At 43.7% G+C, this 22,656-nt stretch overlaps 1 protein-coding gene across 1 annotated transcript in view; it reads left to right on the plus strand.

Annotated features, from left to right (window-relative positions):
• LOC126235083 (juvenile hormone esterase-like) overlaps positions 1 to 22,656 on the plus strand; it is a 173,798-nt gene that overhangs the window by 92,127 nt on the left and 59,015 nt on the right. Inside the window, exons 6-7 of the mRNA XM_049943816.1 lie at positions 8,594 to 8,805; positions 19,853 to 20,036. Of these exons, the coding sequence (XP_049799773.1) occupies positions 8,594 to 8,805; positions 19,853 to 20,036 (396 nt within the window). The remainder of the gene's footprint in view (positions 1 to 8,593; positions 8,806 to 19,852; positions 20,037 to 22,656) is intronic.

A 22,656-nucleotide genomic window follows, 5' to 3' on the forward strand; every position in this document is an offset into this window, starting at 1 on the left:
TCGAATCCTGCCTCGGGCATGGATGTGTGTGATGTCCTTAGGTTAGTTAGGTTTAAGTAGTTCTAAGTTCTAGGGGACTGATGACCTCAGAAGTTAAGTCCCATAGTGCTCAGAGCCGTTTGAACCATTTTTTGAGAACTGCGGTAGGGAAGGCAATGGTCGGCTTCCGTTTATATGGTGAATTTTAGGACTGAGCAAATGAGACCGCATAAAGGACGCTGGTGCGACCTGTTCTTGGGTAGTATTCAAGTGTTTGGGATTTATACGGAAAGCATCGAAGCATTTCAGAGGTAGGCTGCTAGATTTGTTACCTGTAGGTTCGAACAAGAAGTATTACGTAGGTGATTCGAGAACTCAAATGAGAATTCCTAGAGGGAAGGCGACGTACTTTTCGAGAAACAGTATTGAGAAAATTTAGAGAACCGGCATTTGAAGCTGAATGCCAAACGTTTCTACTACCACCAACATACATTGCACGTAAGGACCACTGGGATACGAGAAGTTAACTCTCATACGGATGCATATAGATAATCGTTTTTCCTGTTTGCGAGTGGAACAGGTTAGGAAATGACCAATAGTGGTATAGGGTACCCTCCACCACGCACCGTTGGGTGGCTTGCGGAGCATCTATGTAGATGTAGATTACTATCGTGCAGTGAAGATACTGATTGTGTCTTTGCGCAGGCGTATTTCACATACGATCAGAATCTCTTTGGATTTTCTGCCAGGTTTCAGAACAGTTTCGTTCTGGAACCTATTAAAAGCATCTCGATTTGAAGTCCTCTCTAAATTTCGAACTTTAGTGAAACATTGCCAATCTTGGATATATTGCGTGAATACCGGATGGTATTCAGTCACATACTGAGCAGAGGTCTACACTATGACCGAAAGCACTAAAAACATCAGAAATAAATGTACGTTATTGCGACTGTTTTGTACAATGAAAAATATGAGATTGCAAAAGTGACGAATACACCGTAGTCTCGAACATCTGGTTCACGAAAAGAGGTTTGGGGGGGGGGGGGGGGGGAGGCCAAATGATATGTGACTAGTGTGGAAAAATGTACTCAAACTGTACCTGACTGTATTTCCTGTTGATTCTTCAAATGGATGTTAATCTGGCATCCGTCCCTCCTGCGACTAGTTCTATGTCGTAGTTTCTCTTTAAATCGATTCATACGCCGACCCCTTATATTTAACCGATGTGACTGCTCCCACTGATTTTTCGGCAATCGTGTAACCACACAACTCGTCCCTCCTCCGATGTGTGGACCGTATGTGTTTTTTTTTTTTTGTATGTTGAGAGTCAACTGTCAACTCGAGCAATAAGCTTCGATCCTCTCCAGGTCTTCAGCATTTAACTGATTTTCCAGCGTCGCGGCAGCCTTATGTCATTTACTTACCATACTGTGTTCAGTAATGGTCCTATAAAGCGCTGTTGAAGTACGCCCGAAGCTATTTTAACGTCTGAAGAGGTTCTCTCTTTGGAGTGACGCGATGTATTATATTTGCTAGGACGCGCTGGGCAGCCGCGCGGTGTAGGCGGCTTGCCACGGTTGGCGCGGCTCCCCCCATCGGAGGTTAGAGGGCTCCCTCGTGCATGGATGTGTGTGTTGTCCTTAGCGTAAGTTAAAGTTTACATTAAATAGTGTGTAAACCTAGGGACCGATGACCTTAGCAGTTTGGTCCCATAGGGACTTACCACAAATTTCCAAAAATATTTGCTAGAAAATCTTCAGTAAAATTATAAACCAGGACTGATTTTCCGTACGCTGCTACTTTGTTTATTAGGTGACAGTGCGGAATCGTATCGAACGTCTTCCAGAATTCACGATACACGGCATCGACCAGCTTACCGATTTATTCTGCTTTCTGGGCTCGCGGACGAACAGATTGAGTAGGATTTCACACGATCGCTTTTTGTGAAATCCCCATTGATTCCTACAGAGGAGATTTGTGGTCTCCAAAAAGTCTCTAAAACGCATACATATTAGAGTAGCCCTTATTTTTCAGCTTTCTAAAAGGTTAGCTCCCACCCTCCCCCCTATTTTGTTCCAGTCAATGAAAGAACGATATGCGCAAAATTTTACCTCTGTCACACAAATACAGGACGACCCTCATAGACCACGAAGTTTAGAATTTTGCTGTTCGTGTTGTGCTATGCCTCATCATTATAATAATAATAATTATTATTATTATTATTATTGTGGTGGCACCGCCAGACACCACACTTGCTAGGTGGTAGCTTAAATCGGCCGCGGTCCATTAGTACATGTCGGACCCGCGTGTCGCCACTGTCAGTGATCAGACCGAGCGCCACCACACGGCAGGTCTCGAGAGACGGACTAGCACTCGCACCAGTTGTACGGACGACATTGCTAGCGACTACACGTACGAAGCCTTTCTCTCATTTGCCGAGAGACAGTTAGAATAGCCTTCAGCTAAGTCCATGGCTACGACCTAGCAAGGCGCCATTAACCATATCTGGAGAGAGTCTCACTTGTATTATCAAGAGAAATGTACCACAAAGAATTAAAGTTAAGTATACGAGAAGCTCCGTTCTTTTCTTTATAGCTTTCATCACGTATCCTGTTTCAGACTTAACGCAAGACGGCTTGAGTTGACGCGTGCCCTTTCGGCTACCTCCCTTGTGTCTAGACTGTCTTGTCTAGACACAGCAATTATTATATAAAATTTTATTACAGATACTTATATTTAATAGCTCTGCTTTAAGACTTTAATCCTAATATTGTAATATACAGGGTGATTCACTAACTATTACCACCTAGAATAACTCCGAAAGTATGATAGTAGCTGAAAAGTTTGTGGGACAAATGTTGCATGGGACAACAGGGGCTATAATATGACGTTGGTTTTTTGTTGCTAGGTGGGATCGCGTTAGAGATATGAAGGTCAACTCTGTTTTTGTTTTAAATGGGATGCTATAGTTTGGTACTTACTTTCTGATAGCGGCTATCGAGACGAATCCAATGATGTGTAACAGTAAGGTCTTTGAAGGTCAACGAAGGTCAAAAAGGTGGCATGAACGTCCATTTACAGAAGCCGTTTGAAGTAATGACCATTGGTATCAATGCAGTGATGCAATCTTCTTATCATGGATTGAGTGGTATTCCTTATCTCTTCGGCACTTACCGAAGCACATTCTCTGACACTTCTCTCCCGTATATCATGCAAATAGTAAATATTCTCCGAATACGGCATATCCATCTAACGTGCCATTGACATGTAAACACCATTCGACGGTTTCGCAGTACGACACAAATAGGAACGGTAAGCCTAATATCGTCGAATGAAGCGAATGTGAATGGTGTATTCCTTCGAACAACAAGTCTATATGCTTCTCATTTACGGAGAACGCCAACGAAATTCAGTGAGAGCTAAAGGCTTATACGCTGAAAGATATCCTCAACGTACTCACCCTACACGTCGTACATTAAAATGTGTGTGTGATAAATTGAGAACAACTGATCTTTAACGTATCGGAAACATATCTGGCAAAGGAAAGTTACTAACAAGGAAACGGAAATTGATACTCTTGCCTCTGGGGTTCGAGATCCATGTGTTAGTTCTCGTCAAATCGCAAGGGAATCTGGTATGAGCCAGAGTAGTGTTGTTCGTGATCTGCATCGCCATAAATATCATCCTTACCGTATCAGTCTCCACCAAGAATTAACTGTTGCGGATTGTATGCGTCGCATTGAATTCTGCCGATGGGCTCAACTTCAGATTCAGAGGGATGACACATTTATTAATTTGATTTTATTTATTGACGAGGCAACAAGCACGAACCACGGTAATGTTAATTTGCATAATATACATTATTGGGCAACTGAAAATCCATGTTAGCTGCGGCAAGTTGCACACCAAAAACCGTGGTCGGTGAATTTATGGTGTAGGATTGTGGAAGACATAATTATATGACACTATTTCATCGAAGGAAATCGTAATGGTACGAGGTACACCACATTCCGACAAGAAACATTAGGTCTGTTATTAGGAGAAATACCTTCAGGAACAAGGAACAGAATGTGGTATCAACATGGTGGGTGTCCGGCACATTTCTCGCTGATGGCTCGAAATGAGTTGTAGAGACAATTCCAGAATCGTTGGATTTGACGAGGAGGAGATGTCTCGCAGCCAGCTTGTTCGCCAGACTTGACACCTCCTGGATTTTTTCTTGTGGGGATTCATAAAAGACATTGTTTGTAAAGACGTTCCAGCTACACCCGAAGATATGCGAGAGAGAATTGTCAGAGCATGTGCTTCGATAAGTGCCGAAGAGATAAGGAATACCACTCAATCCATTATAAGAAGTTTGCATCACTGCATTGATACCATTGGTCATCACTTCCAACACCTTCTGTAAATGGACGTTCATGTCACCTTTATGACCTTCGTTGACATTCAAAGATATTACTGTTCCACGTCATTGGATTTGTCTCGATAGCCGCTATTAGGAAATAAGTACCAAACTACAGCATCCCATTTAAAAGAACAAAGTTGACCTTCATATCTCTGAGGCGACCCCACCTAGCAACAAAAAAACCAACGCCATATTATGTCACCCGTTATCTCATGCAACTTTTGTCCCACAAACTTTTCAGCTCCTACCATACTTTAGGAGTTATTCTTGGTGGCAATAATTAGTGACTCACCCTGTATATTATATATCACATTTTTATTAATAGTAAAACATTAATATTATGATTGTAGGTAGTTGTAGTAGCCAATTGGGGATAAAAGCGGCCACTTCCTTTCACGGATTTGAAGAGCATAAATTTAATCTAAGTAGTACTGCACTGGGATGGAAAGTTGCTTCCAGAGCTCAAAAGTACTGAAAAGGTAGATAAACCGGTAATATTAGTAATCTTTCAAGTCAAGAAACAGTTGTTGGGAGTCCCTGGAATCCTAATATCTTCTGTAGAAGATCAACCTACGGCTGTTTACCAGGCGGCGCAGAAATGGGGTATAGCTGATAAAATTCAGGCGCTTCGCTGTGGTAAAACAGCAAGCAGTACAGGTAGAGTAAATGGCAGCTGTACAAATCCAGAAAAATTCTTCAATCGTGAGCTGTTATGCCCCCTTTGATGTCATGACACTTCTGATTTGTTGTTGAGAACCTGTTTTGACTCACTGATGGGGGCAGCTTGTGGCACACACATGGAACTTTTTAAGAAATTTAGAGTCACTTGGTTGAAATTCGACAAGAATGCTTACACTACCGGCACCAGTGAAATGCCTGACGATGTTGAGTCCATTATTCTCGGATTTCTTGAAAAACCAAGTTTCTATGCAAAAACAACTGTGAGATGATTACCGAAAACTGATGGAATTAACGGTGATCTTTCTTGCCGGCTTTCCACAGACTGGATTATCGTTTTCGCACCCCAGGATCTGTATCTCATTCTTATTGGATGGCAGAGGCCATGCATGCATTCAAGTTACACATGATTCAGGATCAGTTTCACTTTTGTGATATGGAGAAGAACTCACTAAAAAGAATATGTATTTTAACTATAGATGTGTACGTCGGGGTCTGGTTTCTATCAACAGAAGCAATTAAGGCTACCTACCATGATATCCTATTCATGAGCCAACTAATAAATTATCAGCATGTTGATCCAGCAATTAATAAGACTGCTCCAAAAGAAAAATCAAATCACCTCTAGCACTTAGCTTCTGAAACTGTGGATTCAGCTTTGTTTGATGACTATGTTCCAATAAGGGTCAAGGGGAATATAGAAGTTATATTGGAATTAGGAAAAAGGCGAAGAAGGAGACAAAAAACTAAAAAAAACATCAGACAAAGAAGTGACCTTTACTCTTTTAAGGATATTGACTTTTCATCATCTATAACACCTAACACGAAAACTTTCGTCACGAGGTTTTTTTTTCAATACCGATTTTCTTCTCAAAGGCACTTCAACATAGAAAGATGACTCCCTTTACAAATGTGCAATTCAGAAACTTCAGGAGATGGTGGTTGGAATGATGTTGCAGAAAGCGATGTCAAACTCATTCAGGACTACAATAACATTCTCACAAAATATGAAACTGAGAAGAAATTTGTTTTACTGATTGTTGCTGGAGACCGTAAAAAATACCCAGCTGCTACTAAATCTTCTCTAAGGAATAAATAATGATCAGTTTTCATTCAATCAAACTATGATTCGAAGAGACTTACCAACTATCGTTCTCCCCGCGAACCATTCGCGAATGGAACAGAAAAATTGGGAACTAACATTGTTACTTTCTCCGCGTAGTGTAGATGTAGTTGTAGATGTTTACGACAAAATAGTTTGTTATAAATGCAGTGCTAAAACTTTGCAACACGATTACAATTTGACCACTTGTAATTGTTTTCCAGACACAGTGTTCGAAACCGAATATCGAGCTTTTGCGAACGATCGGTTTTCCGAATGTTTTTCTCTTTTCATCATTTTCTTTTGACCTCATTCGTTCCATTTCAGCCCACCTTCCAGCCACCATAAATCACCTTTGTCGGTATTGGCACGTGACCGAAGTAAATCTCTTCTCGTGGAAGTTTTGTTTATGATAGCGGGAGTAATGAGCTGTATACACGATCATAAAGCATTAAAAACCAAACTAAAATCCTCCATCAGAAGTAGAATCCTTCTTGAAAACGAAAACTGTTCTCGGAAAATTAAAATTCCTCTCGGAGAAAATAGCGATTATCTCGTTAGCTAAAGATGGTTTCGAAAGCTAAAACCCCTACTCGAAACTGAAATTCGTTCTGTAAATTAAAATCCCTCTTAAATACAAAAAAAAGCTTTTTTAAAATAAAACATCTTCTCCAAAACAAAAAATTCTAAGAAACAGAAAATTTCTTTGGCCAAAGGTGGGTAAATGGGCTGTTATTATGGTGTATTACAGACTGTGTAATCCCGAAGTAATTCTGGAATGTTTTCTTAAATTTCTTGCCAAGGCGATTTTTCAAAAAAAAAAAAATGGTTCAAATGGCTCTGAGCGCTATGGGACTTAACTTCTGAGGTCATCAGTCCCCTAGAACTTAGAAGTACTTAAACCTATCTAACCTAAGGACATCACACACACCGATGCCAGAGGCAGGATTCGAACCTGCGACCGTAGTGATCGCACTGTTCCAGACTGTAGCGCCTAGAACCGCTTTTTTTTTATTCCACAAAAACAGTAACAAAAATGGCTGGCTACAATGAAATGATATAAATTAGGTGACAGATAATTGCAGTCATTAATTACAGCATTCAAAGAATGAGTCTTTCGCAATAGCACAATTTAGCATCTTCACTGTCACCTTCAACTGGTGGCAGTTCAGGATGCACATTTTCTTCTTCTGCAGCCGGTTCCTCATAATCATTTCCCAGACACCAAATTAATCATTCAGTTAATCCTTGATGTGTGTTCCTTCCAGGGTAAATTACGTGGACAGAAGAGAAGTCCCGAACAGCGACATCGCAAAATACTTCACTGCCTTGTTATTTTTGTCAGTTCCAGTTCCTAACCTATACCCATTCTGTTGAAGACAATTCGGAGCATGTTACCATATTTCTTATTGTGATTCTGATATTTAAGTGTTTTCTCGAATTTATTTTCCATATACATCTTGTATTCAATATGTTCATCGCTCCCAATATTGTTAAAAACATAACTTGTATATTTTCCCATTAACCAAATCACTGCGTTATTTTTTGCCTGAGGGTAGTAACTTTCCTCTGGTCTGAAGAAAATGTTAGTCGGTACATTGTTTGCTGAAGTTCTTGTTATTTGAGCAATTTTCTCCCTGGTCCACCTCCAGTTAATAATCCGATCTCCATATGTGTAACGATGAGGCACACTATCAACGAGGTTGCATTTGCTGCAGAGGTTAGTGTCACTTAAACCGATGGCAAAGGGACGCTCATTAGTGCTGATGATGTTATTGACTACTTTGTACCACGCTGTTCTCGCGTCAGACGAAAGAACATCACTACTGATATTTTTCCAGACCACATTCCATGCTATTCCAGCATATTTAGTTTCTATGTTATTTTTCCTTTCATGTTTCTGTCTTTCAGCTAAAATCGCCTTTGCTCGGCTATGCGGCCGGCGTGATTTTTCAGTTTGCACTGCTGTTGAAGTAAATAATGTTATCAGTCAGTCATTTTCAGATTTTTTCGTGTAAGTTACGAAACGTCGGAGATTAATTATTATATTTCGCTTCGGCAAAAATAGGTTTTTCACCTACCATTTTTCCTTCTCTTCCTTCCTTCAGTTTCTGCTTTCCACTCGTGTCCTGCCTAGGTTATCTGTACATATCGAATTAGGTCCACGTGTCGGAAAGCATTCCAAACCGAAAACATGCAGTTTTAACAGCTGTATCCAACCATAGCAATCTCGTGGGATCTTCTCAGTCCGTTCTTAACGACTAACCTAAAATGCACTTCACCCAAAAAACCTCGCACGCACAGTTTAATGGAAAAAGTCTCGTACGCTGGGTTTGTGACTGCTTTGACACGCGACGCCACGAGAGGCCACTGATTCCACAGCGCCGGCTGTACGCTTTGAGACAGGGGCGTTTTTGGGCGTGTTGCAGGCCTGTTCTCGCGGGCCATCTCGCAGAGCGGCAGCGCGCTCAGCCCGTGGGCCACAGTGGACGCTCAGCGGGCCAGAGAGGCGGCGCTCGCGCTGGCGGCAGCTGTGGGTTGCCATGGTAACCAGTCGGCGGCGCTGGTGGACTGCCTGCGCGGCGTGCCCGCCACCGACCTTAGCACCGCCGCGGCGCGCGCCCTCACCAACCGCCGCCCCGTGAGTTGGCAAAGTCTGCTCTCTCTACTTCAAGAGCTCACATAAAGTAACTTTGCGATGCCACATGGCAGTGGTGTAAAAAGGAGAAGGGGAGAGGGGAGCTTTACAAGCTGCACGTGCAGCCTCTAAGGCGTATATGATAACTAATACCGGAAATGGACACGGGTGAAACTATGCAGTATTGTTCCAGTTAAAATGGCTCCAAAGACGAGACTCTTGCAAGAGACTAATAATAAGCAACTGTATAATTAGACGAGGTAGTGTGGGTCATTTTCGGCAACTTTTGCCAAGCTGTGCAAAGTTTATTTGCCCTTTCTGTCACACCACGGCCGCGTGAACATCATGTGGATCGGTCACGTACTGTACACTTCATTTTTCTGACGACACCAAACAGCCAGAGGATTGAGGTCCAGTCAGTAAAAAAATATGTTTATTGTTTTAAGACATCACATCACATTTAACGACAATAGCTAAATAACTAGACAAATAAAAGCATCCTATAAATATTTTTGATGCTAGCGCGTAAATGTATATGCAGCTAGGCCCGCCCGGTTAGCCGAGCGTCTAACGCACGGCTTTCCGGAGTGGGAAGAGGCGCCTGGTCCCCGGCGGACTTGTGTCGAGATCCAGTGAACTGGCTAGTCTGTGGATGGTTTTTAGGCGGTTTTCCATCTGCCTCGGCGAATGCGGGCTGGTTCCCCTTATTCCGCTTCAGCTACACCATGTCCGCGATTGCTGCGCAAATAAGTTCTCGAGGTACGCGTACACCACCATTACTCTACCACGCAAACATAGGGGTTACACTCGTCTGGGCACCGGGGGCCTAACCACATAATAACCCTGAAAGAGCGGTTCGGTGTGGGGCGGCGGAGGGGGGGGGGGGGTTGGACTGCGGTAGTCCTCGTGGGGTTGTGGAGCACTGCGGCTGCGGTGGGGACGGTGCTTCTCCGTCGTTTCTACGTCCCCGGTTAACATACAATACAATATGCAGCTAAGCCTATGGAGTGTCCATCGGTGCGACTGCACTTCCATGAGACATAATGCAGGGTATCCAGTTTCAAAATGCTGTAAAAAGAGAACAATTGCTCAGAATGACGTCAAATTTGAACAAGATGTTATTAACGTAGGGGAAACGTCATGGAACACAAAAAATTTAGCGACAATTTTTACCAATAGTTGGTGCTGCAAGCATCTTAACTTAAATGGGGTCGGCTACAAATGACAGATGAATCGTAATACGACGGCTATGGTTGAGTTGCACTTTACACCGTCCGTACTGTTCAATGTGCATGACTGCACAAGTTCGACAGTCGACAGTTGTGGCATTGTTAGTTAGGTAAACCATCCACCTCGGCAAGACCGTACAACATCGGATGGGAAGAATCTGTTATTAATTTCCTGAGGTCAAAAACGGCATAAAAATCAAAATGATACCTGTTTCTATCGTTAGATTGTCGCAAGACATTTACAATATGTTGTCCGCCGTTTCCTGCCTCTAGTTGAAGTCGAGAAACAGCATGTTCCACGACAGGTCATAGTATCTCGGCGGTCACGTTCAGAATGCGTTGCGCAGTGCGTTCCTTCAACTAAGTTCGTATCTGGAGCACCGAGCACATCTTGCAGATAACCCTCCAGTCAGAAGTCACACGGATTAAGATCAGGTGATGTGGACGGCCAGGCTGCAGGGAAATGATGGCTGATTATTCTAACATTTCCGAAATGCCTCTGCAGCAGCCGCTTCACTGGCTGTGCAATGTGCGAAGGAGCGCCACATTGCATAAAAATTATTCTATCAACATATTCACGCTGTTAAGGGGTTGGAATGACGTTGGTATGCAAATTACTTTCATAGGGTTTACCAGTGAAGTGTAGGTAACAGGACCCTCAGGACTCATCTCCTCAGAAAAATACTGTCCTACAATAAACGATGCCTTCAACCTGCACCTTTGCGGAATGAAGTGGCACCGGTCGACATGCATGCGGATTTTCCGTTGCCCATATACTGCGCATTGACATGTCCTTGTAGACGGAAATGGGCTTCGTCTGTTCATAGAATGTTCCACGGCAATCATTATCCACTTCCATGCGAGCAAGAAATTCCGGAACAAAAGTTTGTCTTGCTGACAGATCAGCAGGAAACAATTTCTGAACAAAGGTGATTTTGTGTGTATAGCAATGCAGTATGTTTCGTAGGACTTTATGCTCCGTGGTAGCAAGCATGTCCAATGTTCTGGCAATTACCTGTGCACTGCACGTTTGCACCCATCCTCCAATACAGTGGCCACATCTTGACAAAGGTGTCGGATCAGCTACTTTCCTCCCTCTGGCACAATGCACTTCAAAAGAACCTTCTTTTTCGAATTTTGTAATCACTTTCTTCAGACCTTTAGCAGGCCTTGGACCAATGCCTTTTATCATATCCTTGAGTGTCTGGAACTTCTGCAGGGCTACTGGTGTACAGTCATCGTTCTTGTAAAGGAGCTTTACTAGTAGTGCGTGACTCTTCATGGAGACAGCCATGTTCGGCGTCTCCGACGCGAACTGAGAAACAGCCGTGCGCCGCCCAGCTGTTGGTGGGCATATTATGACGCATACAGCGCCATCTATTGATCAAATTTTCTTTTTTCCCATGTCGTTTCCCTTGCGTCAATACTATTGTTATAATTTGACGCCTTTCTGATCGGTGGTTCCCTTTCTATAGAGTTTTGAAACTCGAGCTTTAATTCTGGACAATCTGGAGTGGAGCCACTCCTGTTGCACGTCTGACGCTTCTCGTAGTTCTTCTGAGTGAGCTAGTGGCTCAAAATAATGAGTAGACGTGCTTTCTGTTGCCGCCGTCAAAACCCCCATCCAAGTCAGGCCTCTTTCCTTTGTACAGGGTGGGACAGACAAAAGTGGCCCAGACGAGTGGATACGGTTGGACGCAAATGTAAGCATATAACCACACCGCGTGACGCGCACACCACGTATACGTTCACCACGTGATCCACACCGGGTCAGACCGTAGTGGGAGATGTGTCAGTGTGAGGGGAGCAGTGAAAACGGGCGATGGTACTCACACTAGAGCAGCGGGTGTTCTTTGTGGAAAGTTATGTGGCAACAAAGTCGTGGAAACGGTGTGGTCAGTTGCTTTCTGAGAAATTTAATGATCTCAAAGTTCCAGCAGAGAGTGCCATGTAACGCGTAATAGGAAAATGGCGTCAGACAGTAACTGCTCTGAAGAAGTCAACAAACATGCCGTAAAGCGCCCGCGTACTAGTAAAGGTGGATACAGTTCACCGAAAATGCTTCAGAGTCCTACCAGATCAACCTGATACCGTCGCAAGAGACCGGTATATCACCTCAATCATACGGATGAATGCTCTACCTGGAACTGCACATGCATCCCTACCTACTGTCCGTTTTTCATGCATTAAAATCAGCAGATGCTCCTCATCGCCTCCAGTTTTGTGAGTGGCTGTTCACTGAGATAACAGTGAATGGCTTGGACATAGACCTGTTCTTTATGTCTGATGAAGCCTGGCTCCACCTGAGTGGTTACGTCAGCTCACAGAATGACAGGTTCTGGGCAGCGGAGAATCCGCATAAAACACCATGGCAGGATCAGAAGGTTGACGTTTGGTGTGCCACATTATTGGTCCCATCTTCTTCCACCAGACGCTGACTTTGGCGCGTTACATTGCCAAAATTTTGAAATCATTTGTGGCAGTATTAAGTAACCTACAATTATTTCCAACTGCTCGTGCAGCTGTCAGAAACTTGGACACTTTTACACAATCCTCAATTAAAGAGTGTTAGTAGAGATCAGTCTGGTAGCGGCCCTAGCTAGCCACACAGGTCACCTGATCTAACAGCGCGCTATTATTTTAGGTGGGGAGCCCTCAAGTCTAGGGTGTACCGCAACAACCCTCGCAGTCTTATAGAACTGCAGCAGAACACTTCGGATGAGACTGCAGCAGTTCCAGCAGTCCAGCTTCGATACGCCTTCATCAACTTTGATGACCAGGGCCGAAAAGCGACAAGACTACTTCTCAGTAAATGTACTCATTGATGTCCTGTGTCATTTCCAACATGTCTCTTTTTACACAAAATAGTGCAAAACATGGTTATAATACCAGAACCAAAAACAATCTGTGTAAGGACTATAAAAGCTTAATATTAGTACAAAAAGGAGTCAAATACATGAGTACTCATATATTCAATAACTTACCAAAGCATATAAAATGTCTTGTAAGTGATAAAGATCGGTTTCAGAGTGAATTAAAGAACTTCCTGTTGGCCAACTCCTTTTACTTCATCGATGAATATCTTCACAAGGATTATAGCTCATAACTCTGTCTGCGCCGGCCGGAGTGGCCGAGAGGTTCTAGGCGCTACAGTCTGGAGCCGCACGACCGCTACGGTCGCAGGTTCGAATCCTGCCTCGGGCATGAATGTTTGTGATGTCCTTAGGTTAGTTAGGTTTAAGTAGTTCTAAGTTCTGGGGGACTGACGATCTCAGAAGTTAAGTCCCATAGTGCTCAGAGCCATTTGAACCATCTGCCTGCTTTAGAATTGCAGACTCCAAGGGATCGATGGAAAACGATAAATGTAATGTAATGTAGTACAGGAGATCCACACTAGCAGTCCATAGGAAATGTGAGACTGGAACAGTCCAAAATATGTCAATCTGAAATAGTTAGGAGAAACTAAACGCCTCAGTTTCCACATTAGGTATGTTACCCTTGAAATTTTTTTGGTAATGTGACTGATGTGTTCTCCCCAACCCAGTTTGGAGTCAATATGGAATCCTAAAAGTTTAACTGTACTAGCTTCTATATCGTTAGATAGCCTTGACAGAAGATGCTGGGTCTTGTCAGGATTAAACAGCAGTTTGTTAGAGGAAAATCATTTTACTACAGGCTATAGTGATTCCAGCGACATTTATTGTTAAGAATATCAATATCTTCCCTAATAGCAACACTTGTGTATTTTGTTGTTATATCCATGTACACACATTTACTGATAGGAGCGACTATAAACATTGTATAACAACAACTGAAATACAGGAAAGTCTCAGACACACAAATAAACGAACTCTCATCCATACTAAAGTTAATCACAAAACAAAATTATTTTACTTTGAACAACTTCTATTTGCAAAAGGAGGAGCTGCCTATGGAAACCACGGTCAGTGGAACTTTCTTGGGTCATATAGAGGACATAATATTCAACAGCATTGTGAAACCGGAAGAGTACAAAATACGAGGTGCGGCTAGAAAAAAACCGGACTGATGCTGGAAAAAACATTTTTTTACAATTATTTACAATTTCATGTTATCTCCTTCAATGTACTCTCCTCCTCGGTCTCTACACCGCTCCATACGAATTTTCCACTGTTCATAGCAATGCTGCAGATCATTTTCGGTAAGTCCATACATTACTTCCGTCGCTTTTTCTTTTACTGCTTCAACAGTCTCAAATCTAGTTCCTTTCAAAGCTGACTTGACTTTAGGGAAAAGAAAAAAGTCACAGGGGGCCAAATCAGGTGAGTAGGGTGGATGATCTAAGATGGGAATGTTGTGTTTTGCCAAAAACGTCTTCACTGACAACGCACTGTGAGCTGGGGCATTGTCTTGGTGAAGGATCCATGACTTTTTTCTCCACAAATCGTTCCGTTTTCTCCGTACTCGCTCACGTAGGGTAGCCAGGACGCTAATGTAGTAATGCTGATTCACTGTTTGTCCCTCTGGTACCCAATCAATGTGCACAATCCCTTTGATGTCAAAAAAAAAAAACACAATCATCATTGCCTTGAATTTCGATTTTGACATTCGTGCTTTTTTTTGTCGTGGAGAACCAGGAGTTTTCCAATGCATCGATTGGCGTTTAGTTTCGGGATCGTAAGTAAAAAACCACGATTCATCGCAAGTAATAACATTTTGTAAGAAGGTGGGATCACTTTCAATGTTTTCCAGGATGTCAGAACAAATCATTCTTCGGCGTTCCTTCTGTTCAATTGTGAGACACTTTGGAACAATTTTTGAACACACTTTGTTCATGTTGAAACTTTCATGAAGAATCTGCCTAACACTTTCCTTGTCAACTCCTGTTAACTCAGACACTGCTCTGATTGTTAAACGGCGATCTTGTCGAACAAGTTTACCGATTTTTTCAATGTTTGCATCAGTTTTTGCTGACAATGGTCTGCCAGTGCGAGTGTCATCACTGGTGTCTTCGCGGCCATCTTTAAACCGTTTAAACCACTCAAACACTTGTGTTCGCGATAAACAATCATCGCCGTACACTTGTAACATTACAAACGTTTCACTTGCAGATTTTCCTAGTTTGAAACAAAATTTGATGTTAACACGCTGTTCTTTCTGTACACTCAACATTTTCCGACGCACAGACAAAACGTCAGCTACTTAAAACAGACGCCACGGGCAGACTGAGTGCAGGAGGCATATGAAACTCGAGCAGTAGGCGGAGCGAGAGTCACGTGATAGGCCACGCGACTTTCAGCCTTATTGCATTCGTTTTATTGTTTCACCAGTACTAGTCCGGTTTTTTTCTAGCCACACCTCGTAATTGATTGTTTCTGATATGTGGATGACGTAATTTACCTCATAGATGAAACACAAGGTAAGATACGTAGAAACGTTACACAATAACATCAACATATCCCACCCACAAATAAGCTTCAAAATGGAAACTGAAAAAAAAAACAAGATACAAAATTTTCTCGACCTCACGCTAACAATAAACAACCAACGCAAATTTTCCATCTACAGAAATTCTACAGGCACCAACAGTGTTATCCGTTACACATCAAACCACAGAACAGTACAGAAAATCTCAATTTCATACAAATGCTCCATGAGTTAAACAGAACACATCTCAAACATTGTAATGACACATAAACAAAGTAAAGATAATCAAACAAATTGTTCTTGGAAACGGATACAAAACAAACACCGACAATAGGCTCAGCCAAAAGATAAAAATGAAGCATAATCAAAGTGGCTGCTCACGTAACTGCACAAGTAAAGAGTCTCAGAACACCGAGGCAGGGCACATCACATATAAAAAACGAAACAAAATGGAAACACTAACATACAATAATAAAGTAATACATAGAATTGCAAACACAATGCAGGAGAAAGGGATCCCAGTGGCATACAGAACAAATAACAGAATATAACTCTATACGAACTCAGCAATGGGGGGATGTGCCAGTTCACAAGCAACTCCTGTCAATTCCAATATATAGGACAGACATGCAGAAATTTCCGAACAATGTACACAGAAGACTTGAGAGCTCTAAAGAGGGACAGGACACTTCGAGTTTCGCAGAACCTTAATAAATGAAAGACACCACTCCCCATATATCGAAAGTGATGAACACAATCTGAAACACGGAATTGTTGAACTCAAGAATTAGTCTCAATGCGTGCTCAGCCTACAAGTGACGAGCTGAACTGCGAAGTTTTTAGTGAGTGTTGTTAGTAGTGATTGGAGCCGTGTTCAGAAGGCCTTAAGATCGTTGTTTTCACAGTGAACTTATTCTAATCTTTTGTTTCATCGATGACGAAAAAAGTGGTTCTCCTACACACTCGCGCTTGTAACGTGACGATCACAAAAGTTTTACCTTCATCTTTGCGACAGAGTTAGTTTGCTGTATTGCATTCATATATTGCATGACTGAGACGCTGTCCATTGGTCCGGTTGTACGTATTGCCCCTTAAGATCGCCCCAGCTGAGAGACAGTAAAAAGAAGCATTTGAAAGGCAGAAGTATAGAGCAGAGGTAAGAAAGGGCACTGCAAGTAGCGGAAAGAAAACTTCAGCGACAGTCCAGATGGGTGGCAGAGCTGCTGAAAACAGCGACAATTCACGATAGGGTTCTATTGCGATCGGTGCTGAGGCACAGGTTGGCAAACCGTTGCAAGTTTCTTAAAAATAAGCTTCAGGTACACTTCTAGATTCTGAAGCAGTGATAAGAATTGAATGCAATAGCAATCTTCTTGAAGTTTCTCTCGATGGAACATTTCAGACTGTGATAACAGAAGTACGAATTGTTTGTCTTGCAGAATCACTACTCCACGGAAAATTAACAGAAAATCTAAGCACGGAAGGCCACACAGTAGAATGACAGTTTCAGGATCCACATACATTAGTTGGACATGATGCTGTGTCCAGGACGCCCAATAGTGGAGGCCAAGTCTGCGTAGCAATGACGAGAAGGCTAGTGGCTCCAAGTTACTATGAAGGAGGCAGTAGGTCGGCACGCTGGCAGCACATCAGCCCAAGGTTGGCAGTGGAACTGCAGGATGTTTTACGGAGAAACACTGAGGAACGCGGCGGCGGTCGGTGTAATTGACCAGTTAGCTCGTGGCGTGAACTACGGTTCAGTACTGCACTGCAAATCTCTGGTTACATCTACCAGGAGTGAGACAGGCTAAGCAGCGAAGCTGCTGTTCCTGTGTGGACCTCAAGAACTATTGTTTGGCCTCACGGTTAGGATTGGCCTATGTGAGCGGCCGCGTGGGGCGGACGCTGCGTCAAAAGCGGCATAGGGGCTGCGGAAGAAACTACTCCCGCAGCAGATCAGGCCAACGCGTGGTCGGCCTGCGGTGGACTTGGTGTCCCAGTCCGCGTATAAAACGACTGCCAGAGTGTTCTGCAGAGGCATAGAACACCCTGGCGGACTGCCTGAACCGATCCCGCAACAACGGGACGCCAGCTTCCTCATGAAGGAGCCTCGTGGAGTAACGAGGCGGCTTGTGGAGAGCGAGTCGCAGCGCCCGATTCTGGACACGCTGGAACATCGCAACGTGCGACGGAGCGGTATACCCCCACACTACGGCGGCGTACTCGAGTACCGGCCGGACGAGGGCCAAGTACACGGTCAGGCCGTGCCGAGGGGGGAGGGTGGACGTGGGGTTCAGCAGCGGGTAGAGCGCCCGGAGACGCCCCGCCCCTGATGTCTCGGATGTGCGGCAGCCAGGTGAGATGCCTGTCCAGCGTCACACCGAGGTATTTGCCGGTTGGTGACCACGGGATGGGGCCTCCCGAGATCGAGACAGGCGGCAGGGCAGGAGGTAGCCGTCTCCGAGTGAAGACTACCGCCTGGCTCTTGGCGGCGTTAAATTTGAGGCGCCACTTGGTGGACCACGCCCCCAGGACGTCGCACGCTAGTTGGAGTCGGCGGCACATCGCGACCACGTTCATGCTGCGGGTGAACAGCGCAGTGTCGTCGGCATAAAGAGCCAACTCCACGCGCGCCACCCGCGGTGCGTCAGCGGTGTACAAGGTGTACAGCAGGGGCCGAGAACCGACCCCTGCGGTACCCCCGCACGAATCGGCCGGTTGGTGGAGGTGCCGCCGGCGGCCCGGACGTGGAAGGTGCGGCCCGCGAGGTAGGACCGCAGCTACGGTTCAGTGGTTGTGCACCGGAATAAATACCGTCGCTGCGCAAGGATACGATGCGACGTGACATTGCGTAGGTAAAATAGTGCCAGCACTGTGGCCATTGTGTGCCCTGCTGACAGCGAACCAGACGCCTCTCGTGGCAGCTGCCAGAGATTCTGTGGATAGCAAGTCGGCCTGTTGTCCACCACAGAGTTTATTACGGTGCGGGGCTAGCGGGGATCGATGTTTCGCTTTCAGGCGTTTGTGCTGGTCGCAGCAGACGTGCCTAAAGCCTGGCCACTGAAATATTACTGTATCTCATTGGTACCTATCAGAACCCCTCGGAGAGCATTAAAGATAAACACCAGTCCTAATTGTCCAATTGTAAACTGACCTGTTTCCAAATTACATACAAAAATAACCACTATTTCAATATACATATAATTCGAAAACGATGCTTTGCTGAAACATGTGTATTTTGAATGTGCCAAAAGCATTTAACATTGTTTTCATGTGAGAAACACAATATAAATGTGAAATTAATACTGTAACTAATCGAAAGAAATTTAGCACATTGTCATGATGTACCAGTAAACCTATCATTATAAAATTACTACAGCAAATTAAATAGAACATATAAATAAAGCATGTTAATTGAATCTCCGATATATGTTAGCACTAAAATTCAGGCACTAGTTGATTTGTTATAAACAAATTTAGAAATGTAATTGTTACCTGTAACATAATTAGTCAGAAAATGTTATATTAACTCGTAACTAAGTTGAACATAGGTTCACCTTGTTCAGCACTGAGATTGTAAATTTTTAGCAATGTGTAGCTCATATTCGGTTTAACTTTTAATTGTGATTTTACATAAAATTTTAATTTTCATTGTAGGTAATTGTTAACAAAAGTATAAATAGAGGTCACGCAGGCACCTTGGAGCACTCGTTTTTTGGCTAGGGTTGCGAGCAAATGTATTGTAGGCTCACTCGTTTGCTGATTGTTGTGAACACTGTGTCGTTTGATGACAACTTTGGGTACAGGTGATGTAACCGGTACAGTTCACCAGGCTCGGACACCAGAGTCCTGGAAATATATTGGTATTAAAACTGCACTGTACTTTGGAATTTATTTGGGAGTTTTCCGCAATCCTTTTCATAGGCTGCACAGCGACGAGACATGAATTGGCCACCCACTGGACATGGGCGTGTGGTTGGCGAGTACACGAGACATTGTCGTTGGGCGCTGAATGTATATCGGAGCCCACCACACCGGTCTAGGCCCTGTAGCATGCCAAAATCATCTTCACAGAGATCAAGCTCTTTATAGATTCGACCACTCTTTGTAGATTCTCGTGTGGATTTTGTTTGTCATCTGTTTGGTGTCAACTTCCCAATGTCAACCTGATATTAGGCTGTAGTTGTGATGTTAATTTCCCAGATTCAGGATAAAGGGGTTATAAGACTGTCTAGAATTCCTATGTAGTAGTGTCATGAGTTTCTTTGATACTTCCAAGAGGTTTTGTTTTCTTAGATGTGCCCAACATGGTACAGTGAGGGCATTTGGTTTGTAGGGCGACGTGAGCAGCAACGTTAGTATTTTTGTATAGAGTTTTAATGCGTGTGTGCTGACGGAGACGTGCCTTAGCACAGGACCAGCTGGGGTACAGCCCGTTCCAGTTCCTGCCGGTGGTGGAGGACTTCCTGGCAGCGGGCGACCGTGAGGACGCGTTCCTGCACGGCGACCCGCGGGAGCTCATGCGCCTCGGCCTCTTCGCCGAAGTCCCCTTCATCGCCGGCATCAACTCCAACGAGGCGCTGCCCTTCGCTCGCTTCTGTGAGTCTGCGCTGGTCTTTCACGTATTATTACATACAGTTCATTACTCCTCATATTTTTTCAGTTTTCAACCCTTCTCTAATGACCTCTATGTCGACTGAATGTTAAACCCTAGTCTACCACTTTCAATTTAAAAACAAAATTTAAAGGCCTTTCGAGAAATGTCTTTATGCTTCTCTGTGTTACAAATAACGCCTAAAAATAGGGGTCTGCATGGATGCGGATATCCGCAGTAATAATGACCAACTCCATTGCAGATATCCATGGCTGCTTCTCAGGATGTCCGTAATTACAGTTACCTAAAAAGTTAAAGGACGGTGTGAATAACATGTATTACGTCTATGTTTAACACATTGTTATTACTCGTTTGTGATATAATGCCGCTATACTGGCTTGGATGCGTAGCATCCTGAAGAGGATAGTGCGTTCTCTTGGGACTGCGAGTGCTGAAGATGACGACTTGGCCATCTTACAGTTTTCTGCACAGTTACACGCACACCCTGCTTCTGCCATACCACCATGTGGCTTACGTAACTGCTGTTTCATTTGCATTAACATAGATCGCATACGTAACTACAGACAACTGCCACAATGCGACATGAAGGCTGTTGCAGGGCACTCCATCCATCGGAATTTTCGTTTCATGGTCTGATTCCTGTTTGTATGTCACACATATCACAAATATTATTTCTTACAAAGTCAGTCGATCTATTAACGTTTCTCATAAATGATTTAATAGTTTGGCGAATTGATGTATGTTTGATAGGCTATATGACTAAGATTTAATAGTGTGCTAGATGTGACGTCAACTTGCAAGATGACTTCAGTTGACTTTTCAATATTGAGAAAATATTCTGTAGAAAATTTCACACAATCGGTTTCATAATATGACAGATTACGTTGCATTAAATGTGGTCATGATCCGCATCTACATTCTTTGTCTAAGGAATATAAATCTGGAGCTCCGACTTCAGCAGAGGAAAGCTTATATCAAGCCCGAATCTACGGTCAGAGCTCCTTTGTTACTAAGACGTTAAAGCACTTAACCAAATTTTAATATGCGGCTAAGACATTTTGCGGATGCGGTACGGATAGCATATTTCTTGTGCTGTTAGAGACTTTCTCGGCGTAATAACTCCCTGAGTGGTCCACGGGTGCCACGCTGGATAATGTTGTGGCAGTTGCACAATATTTCAACGAAAGAGGTGCTCGTCATCTTCAGGTACTTACTGACGTGTTGCTGCACTAGCTCGTCCACATACGCGGGGCTCGCTAGAAAAGTGTAGGCGACTAGGCGTGGGGCTATAACTTCATCACAGACGAATCATAGAGGACATCGACACCCGGAGCCCCCTGTTGGAGAAACTTTCGCATGCGCTAAGCGGGAAAAACACGGGTGCAAATCCAGACCAGGTTCTTGAAAATGATTCTCTTGTACACTTTTTAAGAATACAAGATCCAGTTCCACCAGGACTTCGTAGGCTGCCTAAGATACGTAAGGAGTCCTACTTTGCCCAATTGTGAACAATATAGGAGCCACAAAACGTTCCTAGCAAAACATCAGGCTTCTCTTCTGAACCTTTTGGTAAGAAAATGTGAACACCATACTCAAAACTCTGAAGATTTTATACAGTGATTGAAGAATCCGCGTCTCGAACCATCTGACGTATTAGTGAGTTTCAATGTAGGCTCTTCGTTCACACGAGTACCTCTGTTGCGTTCACTCATAGGAGCTGAGCTGGAAAAGGACATCGTACATCTTTTCAACATGTACTTCCATCGATTTACTTTCTATTTAACAAACAATATTTCAAGCAAACTGACAGTGCTGCTATGGATAGCCCTATGCCTGCCATAGTTGCTAACTTTTTATGGTAGACTTTGTGGAAAAATCACTTCAGTCAGCTGTTTTGAAACCCAAATGTTTCTGGAGGTATTTTGATGACAGCTTTGAGGTATGTACACATGTGGCAGGAAAGCTTCCTGCATTTCTGGAACACCTTGACTGTCTCCATCCGAACACTTGCTTCACAATGAAAGTGAAGAAATGTGGAGACCACCCGTTTTTAGTTGTCTTGGTCTGCAGAAAAGATGACGGTTTCTTGGGCCACAGCGTGTTCCGTAAACCAATTCACACTGACCTCTATCTACGAACTACCAGCTGTTATCACCCACCCCAAGGTGGTGGTGTATTACCGACCCTCGTTCATTGGGCTACAGTTATCTCAGATCCAGCGAGATTATCAACAGAACTTAGCCAACGGGTGCTCTGATAAGCAGATTCGAAATACATTTCAACCTGCATGCATTAAAACCCAAAAGCAGTCAGGAGAAGCGGAAAACTGCACGAGGATGGTTTTCCTCTTCTATTTTGGTGGCTTGTCCTTTAAGATCGGTAGGCTGTTCAAGACACATCGAATAAAATGCGTCTTCCACCCTCTAGCGCGAGTGTAAACGATGCTGGGTCCTGTTAACGACAGGTTTAAGGAGACCAGGGATATTTAACATCCAGTGCCAGTGTCGGAAATCATATACTGGCCAGACGTGTCGCACTGTTAAAGATACACTGAAGCGCCAAGGAAACTGGTATAGGCATGCGTATTCAAACATGGTGCTGCGG

Source organism: Schistocerca nitens, chromosome 2 (assembly GCF_023898315.1).
Source record: "Schistocerca nitens isolate TAMUIC-IGC-003100 chromosome 2, iqSchNite1.1, whole genome shotgun sequence".
In the NCBI taxonomy this organism is placed as follows: domain Eukaryota; kingdom Metazoa; phylum Arthropoda; class Insecta; order Orthoptera; family Acrididae; genus Schistocerca; species Schistocerca nitens.